Source organism: Bolinopsis microptera, chromosome 11 (genome assembly GCF_026151205.1).
Source record: "Bolinopsis microptera isolate Bmic1 chromosome 11, MBARI_Bmic_1.0, whole genome shotgun sequence".
Lineage (NCBI taxonomy): Eukaryota > Metazoa > Ctenophora > Tentaculata > Lobata > Bolinopsidae > Bolinopsis > Bolinopsis microptera.
In genome coordinates this window covers 5,699,894-5,722,952 of record NC_087082.1, presented here as the reverse complement: position 1 = coordinate 5,722,952, position 23,059 = coordinate 5,699,894, and the positions used below count along the sequence as shown (strand labels likewise).

The window sequence follows — 23,059 nt, the reverse complement described above, 5'->3', positions numbered from 1 at the left end:
CGGAGCAACTTCAATGACTTCAATGACCTCTTGTGGCAAATCGCCCTTGTATTCCTCGTAGACTTTAGAAGCACCGTTCACGACTTCTTGTTTTAGTTGTACTTTGGCGTTATCTAGTACTTTAGAGGCAAGGTTAGTGACTTCTTGAGGCATTTGTAGCTTGCCATCTTCGTAGCATTTCGGAGCAACTTCAATGACTTCAATGACCTCTTGTGGCAAATCACCCTTGTATTCCTCGTACACTTTCGTAGCGGCTTTCATGGCTTCTTGTGTTAGCTTAACCTTGGAATCTTCGAAGACTTTAGCAGCAAGGTTTGTGACTTCTTGAGGCATTTGTAGTTTGCCCTCTTCGTAGCAGTTAGGAGCAACTTCAATGACTTCAATGACCTCTTGTGACAAATCGCCCTTGTATTCCGCGTAGACTTTCGTAGCGGCTTTCACGACTTCTTGTGTTAGCTTAACCTTGGAATCTTCGAAGACTTTGAATGCAAGGTTAGTGACTTCTTGAGGCATTTGTAGTTTGCCATCTTCGTAGCAGTTAGGAGCAACTTCAATGACTTCAATGACTTCTTGTGGCAAATCACCCTTGTATTCCTCGTAGACTTTAGAAGCAGCGTTCACGACTTCTTGTTTTAGTTGTACTTTGGCGTTATCTAGTACTTTAGAGGCAAGGTTAGTTACATCTTGAGGCATTTGTAGCTTGCCATTTCGTAGCATTTAGGAGCAACTTCAATGACTTCAATGACTTCTTGTGGTAAGTCGCCCTTGTATTCCTCGTAGACTTTAGAAGCAGCGTTCACAACTTCTTGTTTGAGTTGTACTTTGGCGTTATCTAGTACTTTAGAGGCAAGGTTAGTTACATCTTGAGGCATTTGTAGCTTGCCATCTTCGTAGCATTTAGGAGCAACTTCAATGACTTCAATGACTTCTTGTGGTAAGTCGCCCTTGTATTCCTCGTAGACTTTAGAAGCAGCGTTCACAACTTCTTGTTTGAGTTGTACTTTGGCGTTATCTAGTACTTTAGAGGCAAGGTTAGTTACATCTTGAGGCATTTGTAGCTTGCCATCTTCGTAGCATTTAGGAGCAACTTCAATGACTTCAATGACTTCTTGTGGTAAGTCGCCCTTGTATTCCTCGTAGACTTTAGAAGCAGCGTTCACAACTTCTTGTTTGAGTTGTACTTTGGCGTTATCTAGTACTTTAGAGGCAAGGTTAGTGACTTCTTGAGGCATTTGTAGTTTGCCATCTTCGTAGCATTTGATCGGAGCAACTTCAATGACTTCAATGACCTCTTGTGGCAAATCGCCCTTGTATTCCTCGTAGACTTTAGAAGCAGCGTTCACAACTTCTTGTTTGAGTTGTACTTTGGCGTTATCTAGTACTTTAGAGGCAAGGTTAGTTACATCTTGAGGCATTTGTAGCTTGCCATCTTCGTAGCATTTCGGAGCAAGTTCAATGACCTCAATGACCTCTTGTGGCAGATGGACCTTAGCATCTTCGTAGACGGCTTCTTGTGTTAACTTTACCTTGGAGTCTTTATAGACTTTAGGAGAATCGTTAATGATTTCTTGTGACATTTTTATTTTACCATCTTCGGAGCCTTCGGGAGCAACTTCAACATCTTGTTGTGGCACATGTACCTTGGCATCTTCGGAGGCTTTATAAGCATCGTTAATAATTTCTTGTCGCATTTGCATTTTATAATGCTCGCTGACTTCAGAAGCGGTGCCCACGACTTCTTGCTGAAGTTGTTCTTTGGCATCACCGAGTACTTTGGAAGCAGGTTCATGATCTTCCTGTGGCACTTGTTCCTTAAAATCTTCGTAAACCTTAGAAACAGGGTCAATGGCTTCTTGAAGTTGCTCCTTGGAAGTGGAGTCCACAACCTCTCGTGGCTCTTCTTTCGTGCCATCTTTGTTGATTCCAGAATTAGCGTAAATTAGATCTTGTGGCATTTCCTCCATGTCCGGGGTCTTGGTATTTCTCTTCTTACAGTTAACGCAACCCATTATCTGTACGCGTAGTAAGTCCGAAAGAAAAAAGAGTGCGAATGAGTGTTTTGGCGATTATGCGACTGTAGTCGATGCTTTTGAGCGTTTAAAAGCAGCGAACTGCATTTGAAATGTGTTCAGCAAGCTAGCTGTCGAGTGTAAACAAATGCAGCGTAGTAAGTAAGTAAGTCAAGTATTAGCGTAGGTATTCAATGATTGGTAATCAATGACGAGCAAACATACTCGCATTTCATGTGGCAGCTAGGTACACTATATAACACATTGTCCTCACGCTAATTGATCTGTTGTCGGAGTGTGCATTCCGACGGGGGGAGGGGGGAGGTGGGAGGAGGCTGAAGAGGGGGCTGGGTATTGGTTTCAAGTGTCCCAAATAGTTCTGGTAGTTTTTATATAATATTTAACTCTCGAAAGTATTGGACACTCGTCGCCAGGGACAAAAGGATTTCGCGATTATTTTGGCCGAAAATCGCGGTACCGCGAAATTTAACAGGCTATACATTAAACTATACATAAAATTTGTCGCGGAGAATGGGAAATTTCGCGATTTCGTACATGCCGCGAAATCCTTCTGTCCCTGCTCGTCGCTTGTCCAACTGATAAGAACCCCATGTAGTTAAGATTTAGCTAGTAGCCTGTAAGTCTGTTTTAACAAAGGCGGACAAAAATCAATAAAATAATATTGTTGCCATGGTAACAAAGCTTATTTTACTCTTTTCAGACAGAACAGGTTGCCATGGTAACAATGCTTATCTTACTCTTTTCAGACAGAACAGGTTGCCATGGTAACAATGCTTATCTTACTCTTTTCAGACAGAACAGGCTGGTCAACTGGAGTTGTTCTCTTAAGAGCGCTATCTCGGATATTGAAGTGGAGAAGATAGAAGTGAAGGGCAGGACTCTCAAGAAGGTTCCTGGTGAGTAGTAGTAGTGAGTAGTAGTAGTAGTAGTAGTAAGGTGAGTGACACTCTAGGAATTTATTAAAATGTACCCTGAAAGGTGCCTAGATATCTCTTCAAATAACCGACTATATCACCCCGATCGATTGATCGTGTAGAGTTCGCTATTCCTTACTATGACATCCCCTAGGTTACCTAGATCCAGTAGAGTTCGGTATCATAGAAGAGTTTCAGTATAAAGTAGTGGGTAGCAACGACACGGTTACCGTAGCAACTACCCGTCTAGAGACCATGTTAGGAGATACAGCTGTAGCTATCCACCCTGAAGATGCTCGCTACAAACACCTTCACGGCAAATCTGTGCAGCATCCCTTCAGGTTATTTAACCATCAACTGATCAACTAGGTCTCTCTAGTCACAATTATTTCACGTACTCTATTGCTACAATGGGGGGGGGGCTAAAATGATGGGGGCTAAAATGATGGGGGGTGGGGGGCTACAATGATGGGGGATAAAATGTTGGGGGAGGGGGCCGGGGGCTACAATGATGGCGTAGTTACCATGGTGATGGCGTAGTCTTGAAGAAATACGAATTAGTAATATCAGAGACATATGGTTTAGGAATTATTATTGTGAGAAAGTACCGACTATCTGGTTATACTTACCTGTTTAATGTTTATAATCCCGTTCCCATAGTTACCACCTGTTATAACCACAGGAAGTGTGAGCTACCAATAGTGTTAGACTCCTTTGTAGACATGGAGTTTGGTACAGGCTGTGTTAAGATCACTCCTGCTCACGACTTCAACGATTACGAGGTCAGTTATACTTTGCTTTTATTAATAAGTTGTGAAACTAGAAAAAAAGAATTGCATCGGTTTAATAATTTGTTTTATCTTTTGTGAACAAATTTACTTTCTGATTATTAGTTAACTTACCATTCTCTGTTAGAAAGTGTTAAAATAATGATAAACTAAAAGAATATATAGAAACTAAATCTCACCCTAACTTGCCCCTGGCTAACATCACCTGTTCTCTCCAGGTCGGAATGAGACACAAGCTTCCCTTCGTCGAATGTATCAGCGGTGACGGTCTTATCAACGACGTGAGTACACTAACTTCAACACTTCACCATGTGTTTTATAGGCGTGATTTATTAAGTGTGCTTAACGTGATATTACAAGTGGATCACAGTATGAACATGCACTGCACAAGTACAGCCCTGTGACCGTGCAGTACACGTCATACTGTGATATTGAGTGTTACCAAGAAAACCATAGCATATTATAGGGATAGCAAGTTTGAATATTTATTCTAGGATTACTGCGACTTGTAAATGTAAGGTTCTTTTAAAACACTTACTGAAGAATTTCAAATGAACAGCGGAAATCTTTTCTATCATTCCTTGTTTGACGAGACACTTGAAGGTTGTATCTTGTTTGCTTTGATCACCAGCAACAGTTAACACTGTTGTTTGGGAACCTTCTCCAAAGTTGCCTTGGGAACCGTCTGCAAAGTTGCCTTGGGAACTGTCCGCAAAGTTACCCTCACTAAGAATGTACCCATCCTCACCAGAGACTATATAACTGCTATCAGACTTCTGCCATTTTACTTCTGTCAGCTGTTTGGTTAAACCTGTTACTATACAAGAAATAGTTGCGTCTGTACCAGCGAGCTGTTCTTTGTTAACTGCCGTTATCTCTAAAATGAAATATAAATATAAAGTACTAGTGTATTATTAGTACTAACTACTAGTGTATTATTAGTATAGAAAGTATTATCCTTTTTTGGCTCTCCTGGTTTAGAAGTCACAGTTTTACTTTTATTGAACTGTTTGCCTTGGTCTTACTCGATGTAAAAGGAAAATATATCCATGAACATATTATAGTGACTCCGTAGTGACCAAACTATGCTCATTGCTCCTACGAGTGAAGATCAGGCAAACCCCCTATACTACGACTCGGTCAAAACACATGCTTCTTTTATTCTATAAGTTAATAATCAATAACTACTACTAATAATAATTACCGTGTATTGGATATGGTCTGTAGAAATCGCTGGCTGTATCAGTGGTGGCTACCTCGAACGCAGTCACACCAAGGCTCCAAGCTGTAGCACATTCGCTTCTACTCGATCCTGAGAACTCGTATGCGTATATTTCAATTCCATCGCAGTGCAGTGTTAGCTTAGTTAGGGATTTGAAGATGGTCCAGACATGTATGTCCCCAGGAGGCATGGTGAAGGCGGGGTCACTAGAAGTGCAATAGCCTATATCATATGTGGGAGGGTCGCTGAAAGTAACGTCTAACCCGACGGAAGAGCGAGAGTCATCCTGAAACCGTATCCACATCAACTCCCCGCTTCCTGCTGCTGAATCTGTTCTGATATGTAGAGGAGTGCTCTCCATGTCGTAGTCTATCCAAGAACCTCTGCTTGGAGCTGACATCCAATCTGAGTTAATAAAGCTTACGTATTTAACTCTAACAAAGTTGTTCTACTTTCAGACGATATAATTTGGATGGTTACATATTATATGAGTGTGAATTTGTTTCTTTTACCTGACCAGAGTAACACTACTGGACTATATTAAGTGTTACCATGGCAAGTACGATATTAAGTGTTACCATGGTGACTGCACATGTTAAACACTAACGAACGTTACCAAATTTCACAGGTTCTATTCATTAACTAGTTGCTTCATTTAAAACCTTCCTTGCGGAAAAAATTGATATGAACAGCACCTGGGAAACAGAGTGTTTGAGTTTCACTATTGTCCAGGTAAACATAGGGAGTCCTGGTAAAAGTAGCTTTCTCAATTCCATCAACTTGCATCCTCAACTGAAAGGAAGACCAAATTATTAGAAACCCTTTCATTTAATCAGTGTTGTTTATTTTATTTTTCTTTACTCTTCGCTCAATTTAATTTCTGAAATTTGAACAAAATTCCCGATAAATTAAAGGCTTTCGAGGAAACACCCGGCATTTAAGAGCTTTTCACTTTTTCAATGACTTTCGCCAAGCATCAAGTGTTTTAATAAATGTTTTTACCTGATTAAAGTAAATACCATCGTCACCACCAGTTCTCCACACGACACACCTGTATTCTCCTATATTAACTGCACTGTTGACTGTACACATCACTTCCTGTCCGCTTCCACTAAAGTCAGCATCACATCGCCCCTCCGCTGTCTCACCAACAGTTCCCAGGATTGTAACACGTTGTTCATCTTCAGTGTTACTATCCGTAAAGTCTTCCATCCTGACTGTTATCTTGTACTCAACTGAAATTTGGATGATAAGTGTTCGCTTGCTCTGTGGGGTCTGCAATCACGTTGATCATGATGTTAGATTCACTCTCAGCTAAATAATCTAAAGAAGACTTTATAATTAATTAGAAAATGTTCTAGTGCTGCTCCTAATATTGTAGAGAATTGTTACTATGGTTACTATGGTGTTACTATGGTAGTGTTACTATGGTAGTGTTACTATGGTAGTGTTACTAATACTATGGTAACCTGCTGAAGAAGCTGGTAGTTGTACCAGCATTAGTAATGCCAACACACAAATCATCCTCTTCTCGTTTCACACTAGTCGTCTAACATAATTTCTACTGACAAATGTATTATTCTTGATTATCAAAGCAATGAAAATGGCATTAAAGCCAATAAGTCACTTCAAGATACAGATCCCTGAAAGCAGAAGCGCCCACGACGACACTCCTGCCCTAAGAGGAGAAATACGTTTCGTACCGGGGGTTAAATACGTACGATACAAGCAGTCGGATAGTACGTACGATACAAGCTGTATTTTATTCTTGAAAAATACCAAATTTTCAAAATGTCATTTTTCCCCCGAAATATTTATTTTTTCAATAAAACGTAAATGAGTGATTAAATTAACGCTCAGATACTATACTATTTACGCTCAATACACGATTAACGTTCACGAATTAAAGGCCCCTTCCAGCCATTGCCACTGCGAATTTAACCTAAAACCTGCCCAGTTAATAGCGAAGACTGCGAAATTACCACTCCTGCCTAGTAATCTAATTTACCCTGTCCAGATCAGCAGTATATTACACTAAATCCGCAGGTTTTCTCTTAATTTTGTATGTCAAAACCTGCCTAATTAACTAGTGATCCTGCATCAACAGCGCAGGTATTTGTTATTTGGCAGGTTTTCTATTAACTTGGCAGGATTTGCTATAAAATTATCAATCCTATCCGGATGGATTACGGCAGTGATAAAGTTAAATCGGCAGGTTTTCCATTAACTTGGCAGGATTTTTTATAAAATTATCAATCCTTGCCGGATAGATTACGGTAGTGATAAAGTTAAATCGGCAGGTTTTCCATTAACTTTGCAGGATTTGTTATAAAATTATCAATCCATGCCAAATAGATTATAATGCTATAATCTTATTATGGCAGCGTTAAATTTATAAATTGGCAGGTTTCTTTTATCTTTCTTTTAAGTTCTTAAGTTATTTGGAATTTTGCTTATTTGGCACCAAAACTAAAAGTCAATAAAACCGAGTTGATTAGCGCAGTCAAGAAATTGGCCGGAGTTGATAAAAAGCTGACAACCATGGCACTGAATCTCCAAATGAGAGGTATAGTACGCTATATACTTATATAGTACGGTACCGCAACAATTGACCCCCTCCCCCCCCTCCGACAAATGACCCCCTGATGCAATCTACCCCCGACAATTGACCCCCCATGTAATTACACTGGTGTCAATTCAGGGTTAGGGTAAGGGTTAGGGTCAGGGTTAGGGTCAGGGTTAGGGTCGGGGTTAGGGTCAGGGTTAGGGTCAGGGTTAGGGTCAGGGTTAGGGTCAGGGTCAGGGTTAGGGTCAGGGTCAGGGTTAGGGTTAGGGTTAGGGTTAGGGTTAGGGTTAGGGTTAGGGTCAGGGTCTGGGTCTGGGTCAGGGTTAGGGTCAGGGTTAGGGTTACTGGGTAACACGACTCCTGTCAGCGACATCTGTCCGACAGCGACATCTGTCCGACTCAGGGTACCAGAAAAAACGACATTTGTCCGAAATTGTGATCTGATTTCAATACAACACATTTCCAATTAGAGACGTGATCTGAACTGTTAATTTGAATACGTAACATTGCCAATTTGAGATATGATCTGAGCCATAGTGTACTACTAGTTTATTTTCGACCTAGGAGGCAGGCATGAAGCAACTGCGTTGTGAATGGCGAGCTCGTAGTCCATGAGAATGTATTGTGGTTGGTAGCCCCATGAAGGCCTCAGAAGCCCAGGTGTCTATCTCCTCGAACATGTTGCGGTAGAGGGTCGTCGATTTTCCAGGAATGAGTCCTTAGAAGAGGGGGAGGTGCCAGCCGTCAGGGATGAGTCCGTGGACTGTGAAGAGCTGATGGAAGAGATTAGGTGCGGATTTGAAGGTACCGTTGGGCGTTGACTACGCAATGCTCCGCGTCCACCATATGATCTGCGTTCCTAGGAGTCCCCCAAAGGAATGATCGACGAGTCTGTTCGTCCCATCCAGAGTCCCAGAGCATCATTGGACTGTTGTCGGTAGAGAGGATGTAGTTTGCAGGAATGGATAGCGTTTCCAGATCTCTCGGGTCTGTTTGCTGCAGATCTGGGTCTGTTTACTGAAGATTGGTTGCCATTGTGGATTGCGATAACTGATCTCCATACGGCTGCTATCCTATATGTACTCATGTAGGCTGTGTCCTGTGATGTGATCGACAGCTTCCTGTCCTTAAATAGTCAATCACGTATCGATGGATCAGATCTCAATGGATCAAATCAGCATTCGAACAATGGGAGCAACGTCACGAAATTACCCGTGAGTTTGTGAAATACGAATGTGAACCGAAATTACAATATGATCCGAAATTCGGACAGATGTCGCCAAAAACGACTCCTGTCCGACAGCGAAATCTGTCCGAAATCCCCAATTCGGCTGTCGGACAGATGTCGCTGTCGGACAGATGTCGCCCAATCGGGTTACTGTTAGGGTTAGTATATTAAATATATTTGTTTGGTCAATTGTCGGGGGGGGGGGGGGGGGGGGTCAATTTTCAAGTATTATATCACTTGCACCGTTTAGCTCCACGTGGTTTCTTAAGCTTAAATACTTAACTGTCCTGTCAAGATAAAGTAAATCACTATCACCTCTCATTCTTAATAAGTTAGTAAGCAAGCATCTGATCATTTTAAAACAGTCACCTCCCAATTTAGCAAGTTCTTACATCTATATTACAGTCTACACCCTTCAATAATGAGATAATATGTTTGGCCGGTAGAGGGTCCGCAGTAGTCCCATTACAGCATTACCTCATTACCTTAGCATTGCTGTACAGTGTACAACTACTATAAGAGTATAAGATATACATCCTTCACCAAAACTGGTTTGTCCGCTTTCTATTACTAATTTTCCGCTGAAAGTGCCACATCAGTGATCAATTAATATTGGTAAATAGCAATAATTTGAGTTATAGGTTGACCTCCCACTTAGAGCATATGTGGGAGGTCAACCTATAAATTATAGTACGAGCTATTTCCAATTCGTGAATACGAATTTCGATTAAGGTCCAACTTATTAAGTGTCACTTTAACGTGTGACAAATTTCCGATCAAATATCTCATAATCTGAAAATAACTGCATATTTAGAACTATTATATTTATAAGTTCTAGTTTGTTGGTCAACTGCTATGATCCGAAATCAAGAAAATAGGCTAATATAAGGAATAAGAAATTTAGTGCCAAAATTTTGGACTCCCAAGTGGTGTCAAAAACGCGAATCAAATAGGTAATGATTATTTTAGTCTCTTGAGTCTTGACACCATTTTAGGGTATAACATTAAGCGTGCCGGTGTTTTGTGTTAACCCTTTAAGTTTATGTGCAGCATCCGGCATCAATTGAATCATTTTTACGCTGTTCAGTCATCAGCGATCAAGATATGAGAGCGTTCAAAAGAAAACCTTGACCCTATATATAATAACCCTTAAATACTAATAGTGTACTGATCTACGAAAAAAGGACCGAGGTGAACTTTGTATGTCACGTGTACCCATCGCCTTGCACCCACCCGATGCCTCTTACGAGCTTCTCAGACAGGGAAAAAGGATTTCACGAGATTTTGGCCAAAAATCGTGATACCGCGAATTACATTTCGCGGTATATTAAACTATACATAAAATTTGTCGCAAATAATGGGAAAAATCGCGATTCCGTACATGCTGCGATTTCCTTTTGTCCCTGTTCTCAGATAAGCTGAAAACTAATGCACGATTAAGCTCATGAGTTGGGGCAGCCCATTGGTTTGTGAGAGAATCAGGTCTCACCTGTAGCACTGTAGGTTTGAATATTCATTGTTACTAGAAAATCTGGGCCAGCCAAGTGGTCTGTGAGAGAATCAGGTCTCATTTCCTAATTATTGTACAGCAGATATATATGAATATATGAATATTAATTGTTTCCAGCAAACCAGGCCGGAGAGCTTTGCAGTACATGGCAAACGCCATGCAATAAAAGAATAAAGGTGAGGGATCGTGAATGCTGCACCTTCACTGTCTCGTCTACGAAAAGATGATGAGTCTAGCAAATAGTGAGTGCACTGTTAGAAAATAGCGCAAGTAAAGGAGCGCACAAGAGATTCTATGTGAGTTTTATTTTTAATCGTTTCCTATATACCTGCGTCATTCTATTCACTACATTCGGCCCATTATGTGATCAGGAGTGAGCTGTCGAGAATCTTTATCGCCTCTTCCAGATATCCTCCAGTCAGCGTCTATCCTATACCCGTGAGCTATTACGATTTCTCGTGGAAGAGGCTGACATTTGCCGAGTGCAGTAATGAAGACCGATTAGGCCCGCCTGGACAAAGGGACACACAGTGCTGTTTTACTTGGCGGTGCTCAGAATCTCTATTCTAACATAATAGCCTCGGGTCCCCATGTAAAGTGCTGTTAGGAAATAGTGAACTGAGATGTTTTACACAGATTCACAGAATACGGTTTTTGCGAAGACGGTAAATTCTCTATATAAGGCCCCTTCCAGCCATTGCCACTGCGAATTTAACCTAAAACCTGCCCAGTTAATAGCGAAGACTGCGAAATTACCACTCCTGCCTAGTAATCTAGATCTCTCGGGTCTGTTTGCTGCAGATCTGGGTCTGTTTACTGAAGATTGGTTGCCATTGTGGATTGCGATAACTGATCTCCATACGGCTGCTATCCTATATGTACTCATGTAGGCTGTGTCCTGTGATGTGATCGACAGCTTCCTGTCCTTAAATAGTCAATCACGTATCGTTGGATCAGATCTCAATGGATCAAATCAGCATTCGAACAATGGGAGCAACGTCACGAAATTACCCGTGAGTTTGTGAAATACGAATGTGAACCGAAATTACAATATGATCCGAAATTCGGACAGATGTCGCCAAAAACGACTCCTGTCCGACAGCGAAATCTGTCCGAAATCCCCAATTCGGCTGTCGGACAGATGTCGCTGTCGGACAGATGTCGCCCAATCGGGTTACTGTTAGGGTTAGTATATTAAATATATTTGTTTGGTCAATTGTCGGGGGGGGGGGGGGGGGGGTCAATTTTCAAGTATTATATCACTTGCACCGTTTAGCTCCACGTGGTTTCTTAAGCTTAAATACTTAACTGTCCTGTCAAGATAAAGTAAATCACTATCACCTCTCATTCTTAATAAGTTAGTAAGCAAGCATCTGATCATTTTAAAACAGTCACCTCCCAATTTAGCAAGTTCTTTTAATACTTTCAACACTACTATATAACAAATAATTTGAGATTATGTGACTGATTAAATGCTGAAGATAAAAGAAATATATTCATTTTGCTAAGATTATGTTTGCGTTTCATTGCTCAACAGCTGTTCGAAGGATCAAATATAAGATTCTTACATCTATATTACAGTCTACACCCTTCAATAATGAGATAATATGTTTGGCCGGTAGAGGGTCCGCAGTAGTCCCATTACAGCATTACCTCATTACCTTAGCATTGCTGTACAGTGTACAACTACTATAAGAGTATAAGATATACATCCTTCACCAAAACTGGTTTGTCCGCTTTCTATTACTAATTTTCCGCTGAAAGTGCCACATCAGTGATCAATTAATATTGGTAAATAGCAATAATTTGAGTTATAGGTTGACCTCCCACTTAGAGCATATGTGGGAGGTCAACCTATAAATTATAGTACGAGCTATTTCCAATTCGTGAATACGAATTTCGATTAAGGTCCAACTTATTAAGTGTCACTTTAACGTGTGACAAATTTCCGATCAAATATCTCATAATCTGAAAATAACTGCATATTTAGAACTATTATATTAATTGTAATTGAAGATTCTTTCAGAATCACTTCATTCACTAAATCTTACAATGTGAACAATGAACAGGTAGAGGCACTGCAACTGAAAAAGTGCTGTCCTCACTACTTAAGAACATAGCAATCTAATCTAAAAATGGCAACCTAAGAACTGAAGTTAAGCAAACAGTTATTTTCCAATAATGTACTTTTATACTCAAACTTATCATAGACCCCGTGTTGGAAACAGTGGATAATATGCAGTGGCGAAACGTACCTAAGAGGCCGCAGCTGCACCCCCCATCCCCTTCCGCATAGCAGGGGTTGCCGGAGTGTCGGGCGGTCGTTTCGCCACTGACTAGTGACTGCATGTATAAAAGTATAAACTATAGAGCCATGTAGGCATGTAGCATTCTGTACTTCTGTAGCTTTGCACAAACCAAGTCTCAGTCCTACACCCTACCTAGTAATACTAATAAGGTTATACGATCATTACAGTATTCCACATTGTACACTCAAATTATCCAAAACCCCTGCCAATATAGGTTTAATCACGACACAAGTTGATTCAAATTATCTCAACTTACGCAGGATTTGCGTTAAATCTGCAGCATTCGACTTTATATTTAACGGAAAACCTGCCAAAATAGAGCAAACCTGCCGAGAGTAGGTGAAAGGTGAGGCATGTTTTGTGTTAATTTTGAAGGCTTTTCTATATAGTAAGGGGAAAAGTGGTCGATTTAAGGGTTCCGTTGGATTTGAATGTTCACAAGGATTTCTCAACGGAATATGGTAGTTAGGACCCCTACGAACATAATTAGACTTGTTGCCAATTTTGTATCTCAACAGAAACACCACTTTTACCACTTTTTACCACCTTTGTACCACTTTTCTGGTTTGCCAAATATCTTTAGTTGTGAACGTCGTAGAAGGCTGAAAATTAACCTAGAATGTTTATCTTATCAAGGAGTAAAACTTTTGTACCAAAAATTTTTACATTGGACAATCAGCTAATATAATTGGATAATTACCAATTAGTTAATCACCAAAAAAAGTGAAAATTTTTTATTGGCTCAAAATGATTGAAATCGTTTGAAACACGGAGAAATGTAGTTTTTAGAAAAACTTCAAAAATTGTTCACTTAAAATTTTTTTTCGAGACTTCAAAAAAAAAGTTTGAAAATTTGAAAATATTTTTTTCCGCCAAAAGTGATCGAATTGCATGAAACGTGGATAAAAATGCCTTGCAGAAAAATTTCGAAGATTTTTAGATTGAGGAATACTAAAATCATCAATATTTGAAGTTGGAGTTCAGTAAATCTCGACATATTTTAGTAATTAGGAATAGCTTAGCGGAAAGGGCTGGACCTGAAAAAGGTTAACCACACAATATTAGAGTTTCGTAACTAATTACAATACAGCTTTATCAAATTCCACATAAAGAAACAGCACAAAAGGACCATTTAAGATCGAACCGATTTTACCTGCTGTACTATCATTTTATTGATTTCAATGATCAAAACCTCTGTCAATCTTGCCAATCTATACCGGGTATCTGAATGTACCGGACCTCTTATTTACCTCTATAATTAGACCCAGTTGTGCAAGAAATGCGATTTCTCACAGGGGTTTCTTTAAACTGTGCACTTTTTATCACTCTCGCAACTCGCAAGAGGCCTGGTATTATAGGAAGCGAGTGTAAATATACCTTCCATCATCCATTGTGGCTTTTTTGTATTGTGAATGCGCATGCCGCTTCGTTTGCTATGCCATATACCTCGAATAACCCCCATATGTCATTGCCAGGGTCGGGATAGAGCTGGAGATAGCATTGAAAAGTTGCTAGAAATAGCTAGATTTAGAGTAAACTGGTGGTAGCTGGGTGGTGCTAGCATGGATGTAGCAGAACGTAGCTACACGGGGTTTCATTGGAGTTGGTTATTTTAATGGCCAAAGAGTGCCGGAACTAAAGTTACTTAAGATTGCAGTTTAGGGGCAGTGTAAACCACGGTGTAGTCAGGGACACAGAGCTACAGTGCAGGAGTACTGCAATAGAACAGTGCAAGTGATACAGTCTGCAACAGTAAAACGCCGACGAAGCTAGACTTAGAGTGAACTGATGGAAGCTGGGTGGTGCTAAAATGGAGGTAGCAGAACGTACTACATGATGAAAACAGGAAAACTAAGGCTGGTTGAGACCTGAAAAGATGTGAATCTGTCCTGATAGATCCAGCGAAGAGCGAGTAGCGAAGAGTTTGATCACTAACCTAAAGCTCTAAAGAAGAAGATGGCTAAAGAGACTCACTTTGATCAATAAATCCGGTACGGCAAGGTCTGTAGCCTTGATAAGAAGATACCATGAAGTAATTCATGCAGAAAAGTCGATTTATATAAAGGGTTTCGTTGGATCTAAAAAGGGTGGGTCAGTCTCTCTGTTTTCATAAGATTCTGATGAAATGCTGTTAAGCTCAGGACGGTGATCTTAATAGGTCGGATAGCTGTATCTGGTTGCTTCCAGCCCACCCTTGTCGCTTGAAAATAAGTTCTCACCCCACCTCTTCCAAAAATACAGTTACCAGAGCAGGAAACTCTTCTTCCTCCTCTTCTTTCAACACAAACACAATCAGGTTCCAGCTACTCTCCTCCTCTGCAGCCACAATCTTATCTCCTTCTTCGGAGTTTTACTGTTGCAGACTGTATCACTTGCACTGTTCTTTTGCAGTACTCCTGCACTGTAGCTCTGTGTCCCTGACTACACCGTGGTTTACACTGCCCCTAAACTGCAATCTTAACCCATTAGGGACGACGAGTTTTAAAGTTTGCCGATTTTGATGCCGTTTAACACACTAGGTCACTTTACAGCAAAAATGAGATATCCAAAAAAGCTAATCTGTATCTCGTTTACTTTAAAAGATACAGCTATGGTCGCATACGACCCACTCGTCCGGGTCGCAAACGACCCATCACGGTTTTTCGGCTTTAACTTCTGAAACAAAGACGTTAGGATAAAATAAAATAAAAAGCATAAGTTAAAAACATATGGTCAATACTGTGTGACTCTAACCTTTTAAAAATAAAGAATTTGGGTCATTAACGACCCACTCGGCTCACTTGCTTATTACTACATATGTCCATGTAACTTCTTGAATTCAGCCTAAAGCATGACATCATAAGTTCAAAATCGCCTCTCAGCAAGTGATAATCATCATAAACTGCGAAAAATCGGTTAAATGGGTCATTAGCGACCCACTAAGACCACAAAATTGATTAATTAAATATAATGTTGTCAAACTTTTACAAATATTAGTATAAAAACATGTTATATCTTGGTCATTACTCCTGTACGTTGATTTAAATTTTAAAATCGATCAACTGGGTCAATAACGACCCACTCGGAAGTTGAACCACGACATTAATTATCAGTATCATGTTGTTCTACCATCAAGAAAGACACTCGTAGGTCTTAATTCCACACAAACCACGGGTGGCTGACTACTAGCCCTTCTGAGATCTGGAGTCTCACGGTAATCTGCAGATCACGTCACCCAATGACTGACGAATAATGGGCAGAATTGGATTGATAGGTAGGTGAGTTTATCAGCTGTTAGTACACGACCGTAATGTCGTGAGACAGCAAACAACATGCCTATCTTTTCCCGATTCCTAGAACGTCCAAGAAGAACTATACAACTGCTGGATTCAGATTTCAGATGGCTGCATCTACTCTCTTCGCAGCTCCCTTTCTTTACTTCTTAGGGGCCGTTCATATATTACGTAATCACTTATTGGACAATTTTTACGCCCCCCCCCCCCACCACATAGCTATTATGTCAAAATTACACAAGTTTTTTAAATTTTGGGAAAATCCCCCCCCCCCCGGGGCCCTTTCGTTTAAAGCTTGTTTTTGGTTTTTTAAAACGCCTCGTTGTTTGGGGGGGTTTGTTACCCAAAACGGGTAGTTGTCTGAGGGGATTGGGAGGTTGCAAACACCGCCAGCCAAAAGGGGGGGGGGGGGGGGGGGGGGGGGGGGGGGGGGGGGGGGGGGGGGGGGGGGGGGGGGGTTTTTTCTTTTTTTGTCCTTCTTCACGAGCTTAAATGTACCTTTTGGGAAAGGGGGCAGTTTTTTAGGGGTTTTTCTCGACTTTCTAGGAATGAAAAAAAAAAATTGGATGTTGGATTAAAAGGAAAAATGCAATTTAAACCCCCGGGGTTTTTCCCCGTATTTAACCCAAGGGTTTCCCCTGAATCCGTTTTACCCTTTGGTTTAGGGGATTTTTTTTTGGTGGGAAGATTGATCACCGTGGGGGCCCTGGGTCTCAAGCTGGGTTGTAGCAGGTGTTTTACCCCAAGATTCGAAATTGACGAAATTAACAGAATCTAATAAGCAACAACAACAGCATGGCTATTACCTAGCAAGTTAGGAACGAGGGCCGATTCCTTTTCTTTTGCGGCCACGGCCACGGTCCCTTTTCGGTACAGATTTCCACGCACCATAGTATTATAGTCAGACGCAACTCCAGCAATATGCAGTAGTGTTATTCTCGCAGGCTCTTTGATGAGTGATGACGGCCCTTCAGTTGGCCCTGGATCTCAGAAGGGCTAGTAGTCAGCCACCCGTTGGTTTGCGTGGTATTAAGACCTACGAGTGTCTTTCTTGATGGTGGAACAGCATGATACTGATAATAATTGATGAGGTGGTTTCAACTTCCGAGTGGGTCGTTATTGACCCAGTTGATTCGATTTTAAAATTTTAAATCAACGTACAGGAGTAATGACCAAGATATAACATGTTTTTATACTAATATTTGTAAAATTTTTTTACAAATTAAAATTTAATTTCAATTTTGTGGTCCCAGGGGGTCGCTAATGGGACCCCCATTTTAAACAATTTTTTTTTTTTCGCAAATTTTTTGAAAGTTAAAAAAATTTTCTGAAGGCCCATTTTTTTTAAAATTTTGATGTCATGGCTTTAGGGGTGAATTTTAAAAAGTTAAAATGGACATTGTAGTAATAAGGGAAGCCCAGCCGATGGGGTTGTTAATGACCCAAATTCCGTATTTTTAAAAGGTTTTGGGGTTTACACAGGGATTGCCATTTGTTTTTTAACTTATGCACAGTTTTTATTTTAAACCCCCCGTCTTTTTTTGGGAAAAAGTTTTAGCCCAAAAACCGTGATGGGTGTTTGCGACCCGGGATTTTAAGAAGGGGGGTCGTATGCGACCCCCAGTTATAAAAAGGTCTACTCTGTTTGTTTTAACATCTGGTTTATCACGGGGGTTTTCCAAAAAGTCTCAAAAAGGAAATTTTGCCCGTCAACTATTTTGTCCTCAACAATATAAGCCTACATAAAGTTTTAACTGTCCCCAATCAAGGCAAGAAGTAAAGTGAAATATTTTCCAATTATGACGACTATTAGCCTAATTATTTAGTTGTTAGTAATTAATTGGGTCTCGACTGAAAAGTCATAATGTAGCCCAATAATTTTGAGCATATGTGCGAAAGATTCGTTGCGTTTAGTATTATGGTTTGTCCTCTATAGCCTCTAGAAAAGGTGGGTCGTAAACGACCCTATCGTCCCTAATGGGTTAAGTAACTTTAGTTCCGGCACTCTTTGGCCATTAAAATAACCAACTCCAATGAAACCCCGTGTAGCTACGTTCTGCTACATCCATGCTAGCACCCACACCAGCTACCACCAGTTTACCTCTAAATCTGCTATTTCTAGCAACTTTTCAATGCTATCTCCAGCTCTATCCGAACCCCTGGCAATGACATATGGGGGTTATCGAGGTATATGGCATAGCAAACGAGAGCGGCATGCGCATGTCACAATTACAAAAAAAGCCACAATGGAATGGTTGGTGGTATATTTACACTCGCTTCCTATACCCCCCCCCCCCCCCCCCCCCCCCCCCCCCCCCCCCCCCCCCCCCCCCCCCCCCCCCCCCCACCCCCCCCCCCCCCCTATAATAACAGGCCTCTTGCGAGTTGCGAGAGTGCAAAAAGTGCTCAGTTTAAAGAAACCCCTGTGAGAAATCGCATTTCTTGCCAACAATGGGTATAATTATAGAGGTAAATAAGAGGTCCGGTACATTCAGTACCCGGATAGATTGCAAGATTGACAGAGGTTTGATCATTGAAATCAATAAAAATGATAGTACCAGCTGTAAAATCGGTTCGTCTTACCTTTTCAGGTCCAGCCCTTCCGCTAAGCATATTCCTAAATTACTTATATATGTCGAGATTTACTGAACTCCAACTTCAAATATTGATGATTTTAGTATTCCCCAATCTAAAAATCTTCGAAGTTTTTCTGCAAAGCATTTTTATCCACGTTTCATGCAATTCGATCACTTTTGGCGGAAAAAAATATTTTCAAATTTTCAAACTTTTTTTTAAAGTCTCGAAAAAAAATTTTAAGTGAAAAATTTTTGAAGTTTTTCTAAAAACTACATTTCTCCGTGTTTCAAAACGATTTAAATCATTTTAAGCCAATAAAAAATTTTCACTTTTTTTGGTGATTAACTAATTGGTAATTATCCAATTAGCTGATTGTCCGATGTAAAAATTTTTGATACAAAAGTTTTACTCCTTGATAAGATAAACATTCTAGGTTAATTTGCAGCCTTCTATGATGTTCACAACTAAAGATATTTGGCAAACCAGAAAGGTGGTACAAAGGTGGTAAAAAGTGGTAAAAGTGGTGTTTCCGTTGAGATACAAAATTGGCAACAAGTCTAATTATGTTCGTAGGGGTCCTAACTACCATATTCCGTTGAGAAATCCTTGTGAACATTCGAATCCAACGGAATGCCACTTTTCCCCTTACTAATAAATCAACAACTCGATTAAATAATTACGTGAGATAAATCTCTGCACGAATACGATAAATAGGCAGGTTTTCGGTTAATTTTGCAGGAATCATTTTAAGACTTCAAATTGATTATCAGTCTTGATGTAAAACCTGCCAAATTAGGTGGCAGGTGGCAATGGCTGGAAGGGGCCTAATTAAGGGGGGGGGGGGGGGGGGGGGGGGTTCACCCTGATTTTTTTGTGAAACTTGGTTTCGAGATAGCAGTTGACCAACAAACTAGGACCAGTGAACAAACTTTTGAGGGGGTTCCGGACCCCAACCGCCAAACGGTGCCCGCGGGGGAGCCACGCCCATATTTGGTCCAAATCAGGCCCAATTTAGCCAAATACCCTGAAAATGCCCAAAACCCAGATTTTAGGTGCTCTACTTGTAGCTGGTGGTCCCCTAAATTCGTATATGAATTTTCATCAAGATTGGACAAAAAATGACTGAGTTATGAGCTAAAAACTATATACCCATATTTGGGCATACGCACTAAATTTGATCGATTTTGGCCCATAAATTGGTCAAATATCAATATTTTTGAATGAAACTAACTTAATATGAAAGGTAAGTCTAAACTACACATTCTCTATGATTATCAGCTCAATATATACCTAACTGTGGATTCTGTGTTCAAATAATCGCAAAAAATAAACAAAATCGCCCATATCTCAGTTCGCGATATTTGCAAAACTGACTTCGCTCAAAACAATAGAACTCAATAGGGTTTCAATATTTTTTCATGAAATTTTCAGAATCAACGTAGAATTGTCTCATGACCTTAAGTTTTGGGACAGAATTTTGAGTTAAGCCTTTAAAAAAATTTGGCGGCCAAATTCTAAATTTAGCAGTGCAAATTTTGGAATTTGGCCGCCAAATTTTTTTAAAGGCCTAACTCAAAATTCTGTCCCAAAACTTAAGGTCATGAGACAATTCTACGTTGATTCTGAAAATTTCATGAAAAAATATTGAAACCCTATTGAGTTCTATTGTTTTGAGCGAAGTCAGTTTTGCAAATATCGCGAACTGAGATATGGGCGATTTTGTTTATTTTTTGCGATTATTTGAACACAGAATCCACAGTTAGGTAGATATTGAGCTGATAATCATAGAGAATGTGTAGTTTAGACTTACCTTTCATATAAAGTTAGTTTCATTCAAAAATATTGATATTTGACCAATTTATGGGCCAAAATCGATCAAATTTAGTGCGTATGCCCAAATAAGGGCATATAGTTTTTAGCTTATAACTCAGTCATTTTTTGTCTAATCTTGATGAAAATTCATATACGAGTTCAAGGGACCACTAGCTACAAGAAGAGCACCTAAAATCTGGGTTTTGGGCATTTTCAAGGTATTTGGCTAAATTGGGCCTGATTTGGACCAAATATGGGCGTGGCTCCCCCGCGGGGACCGTTTGGCGGTTGGGGTCCGGAACCCCCTCAAAAGTTTGGTCACTGGTCCTAGTTTGTTGGTCAACTGCTATCTCGAAACCAAGTTTCACAAAAAAATCAGGGTGAACCCCCCCCCCCCCCCCCTTAAGAAATAATCCTACAAAGTAACAAGGCTACAAGCAATTAAAACAGTCGATCTTTTGTCTGGGAAGGCCTCAATAATTTAATTGCCGTACTGTTATCCTATACCGCCACTTACAGATTAAAAGGGCCTATTTCAATTCTTTAAGTTATGTGGTCAAAAAATCTTTCAATGAAATGTATTATTCTATAATATTGTAATCTTTGCAGTACACTGCAAATTGATAAACACAACAGCAGATAAGTAATAAAATAGTGGATTGTACACGACCAGCGTGTCAAAACTCAAAGTCAAACGAGACGTGTAACGTTTCAAACAGGAATGGCGGACAATTTTAATGCGCGTGTTCGACCACATGTTCGATTTTTCCAGAATAATCTTGAAGTTGATCCAATGCGTGTGTTCGATTTTCTCATATTAGCTCCTGCTTGAACACGCCCAGTAATGGCTAATGGCTATAAACCAGCTGCTGATAATTTAATACGTGTTCGCCGAATTAAGATAGGAGTATTACAATAAGCCATAAACTCAGCTATTAAACTTATAGTCCGAACGTGATCCCAGTTTTATAGCTGACACAAGGTACACTACTACTATAAAATATGTAGATGTGGAGCTGGGGGGGGGGGGGGGGGGCAGCACCTCATGCCGTGTCATTCCTTTGCATTGCACGAGGTTTTGATGTTGACTATTGAACAGGTATATCTCACCTTAGGAGCGTGGTAATTGTACGCCTTCTCTCCTCTGGCGTATTAAAGTGTGCGAGTCCCCCCCTCCCCCCGTGCTAGCAGCGAGCAGCGAGCTGGTCTCAGCTGGTGCAGCTTAACAGTTTTCCCGGTGGTAATTCCCCCACTGCCCTAATCTGTTGAATTATGGAGTAGAGTCTCTGTTCGCATAAGCCAGTATGTCTTTATTAAACGGCCTCGCTCGCATCAGGGCTAAGGAGTTTACACTAGGAACCGGCCGGTCTTGGGTATTGGCTAACGGCCAGATTTCAATCTATTTTCCAGTTTGCCGGGTTTTGCCGGACTGGAACCGGGTGTTCAGAAGGGAAAATTTGAGAAGCACAATTTGAGGAGCAAAATAAAGAATGTCCAACTAAATGTGTTCATACTTCATGCCCTCAAATTTCAACAAATTTTCTGCTTTGCGAGCAGCAGTCACTGATTGATATGTTGTGCGAGCAGTGCAGAGGTCACTGATGGGCTGACGGAAAACTGGGAACCTTTCAATTTTACCTAGTTAACTAATTAACATGCAAGCTTGGGAAATCCAATCAGCTCCGTCAACTGGGAACCAATCATTACATATCCCCGACAACTAGGAACCACTGGAGATATCAATCTCATGGCCAAAGTATTTGGATACGAGATTACTAGAACCAGCCCCTTTCGGACCCGGCTCACGTCCGTTATCTGAACACATGCCGAGAGCTCAAACACTTCTTAATATATTTCATAATACACATCTACTTACTAATCGGGTAATAAACCCTACCCAGGTGGCCAGGTTCTTGGTTGTTCTATGCTGTATGAGCAGAGCTAGAAATGAGTTGGAATAAAATCAGAACGTATATTTGAAGAATGTAGAGATTGTTCTAGAAATAAAACCAAAAAGCAGCTCTGAAACGTTCGTGGCGTCGCTATAACTAATGAGATTACACTAGGAACCTGTCACCAAGGATAATGTATCTAATTTTAATACTTGGTATAAGGGGAGTTAGCGACGGACTTGCTTGCCACAATAAAGTAGGAACCCTCTGCTTGCAATGGTCATGAATGAAGATTGTTTTATGATTATCATTGATCTGGGTAGCTGCTTTGACTCCTTTCTTTGTCTCAAATAAACGGGTCTTTAACATTCGCTGACAGATTACAAGCTACCATGAATTCACCGAGGGCACTGACTAGAGACTGGATGTCCCTTTGCAAAGATTTAGACGACAAAATATATACATTTCAGGATTTTTGATGAAAATTTTTTAGGAGGAATGTCCGGTTGAATGTCCGGTCAAGTTATTGGAAACTAGACTGGAACGGATATTAAAGCCGTACCGGATATCTGGTCGGTTCTAGTTCACATTCTGATGGTTTTTGATGGTTATCAGGGATTTCCCATAAAGGAAATTGGATAATGGAATCCAAAATCTCGAAAATGGCACGTATGTCAGAAAACGGAAGGAATTGATTAGCATTTCACTGCACGCTAAAGTAACTACCTTCTAATCCCCTGCAGGTGTGTCCGATGTTCGAGGGGATGCGCAGGTTTGACGCACGTGTCGCAGTGCGCCGTGCGCTAGAAGAGCTCGATCTCTACGTGCAGTGTCTGGATCACGATATGGTGGTGCCCACGTGCAGCAGAAGTAAGGACATAGTGGAGCCCCTTCTTAAACCTCAGTGGTAAGTAAGGGCATAGTGGAGCCCCTTCTTAA

General features: G+C 40.6%; 2 protein-coding genes across 2 annotated transcripts in view; both read left to right on the top strand.

Annotated features, from left to right (window-relative positions):
• Positions 1–23,059, top strand: part of LOC134822990 (uncharacterized) — a 189,748-nt gene that overhangs the window by 39,369 nt on the left and 127,320 nt on the right. Inside the window, exons 23-26 of the mRNA XM_063834291.1 lie at positions 2,823–2,926; positions 3,099–3,285; positions 3,627–3,726; positions 3,951–4,013. Of these exons, the coding sequence (XP_063690361.1) occupies positions 2,823–2,926; positions 3,099–3,285; positions 3,627–3,726; positions 3,951–4,013 (454 nt within the window). The remainder of the gene's footprint in view (positions 1–2,822; positions 2,927–3,098; positions 3,286–3,626; positions 3,727–3,950; positions 4,014–23,059) is intronic.
• Positions 11,685–23,059, top strand: part of LOC134822998 (protein HGH1 homolog) — a 38,497-nt gene continuing 27,122 nt past the window's right edge. The window contains exon 1 of the mRNA XM_063834302.1: positions 11,685–11,713. The gene's annotated coding sequence lies outside the window, so the exon portion shown is untranslated. The remainder of the gene's footprint in view (positions 11,714–23,059) is intronic.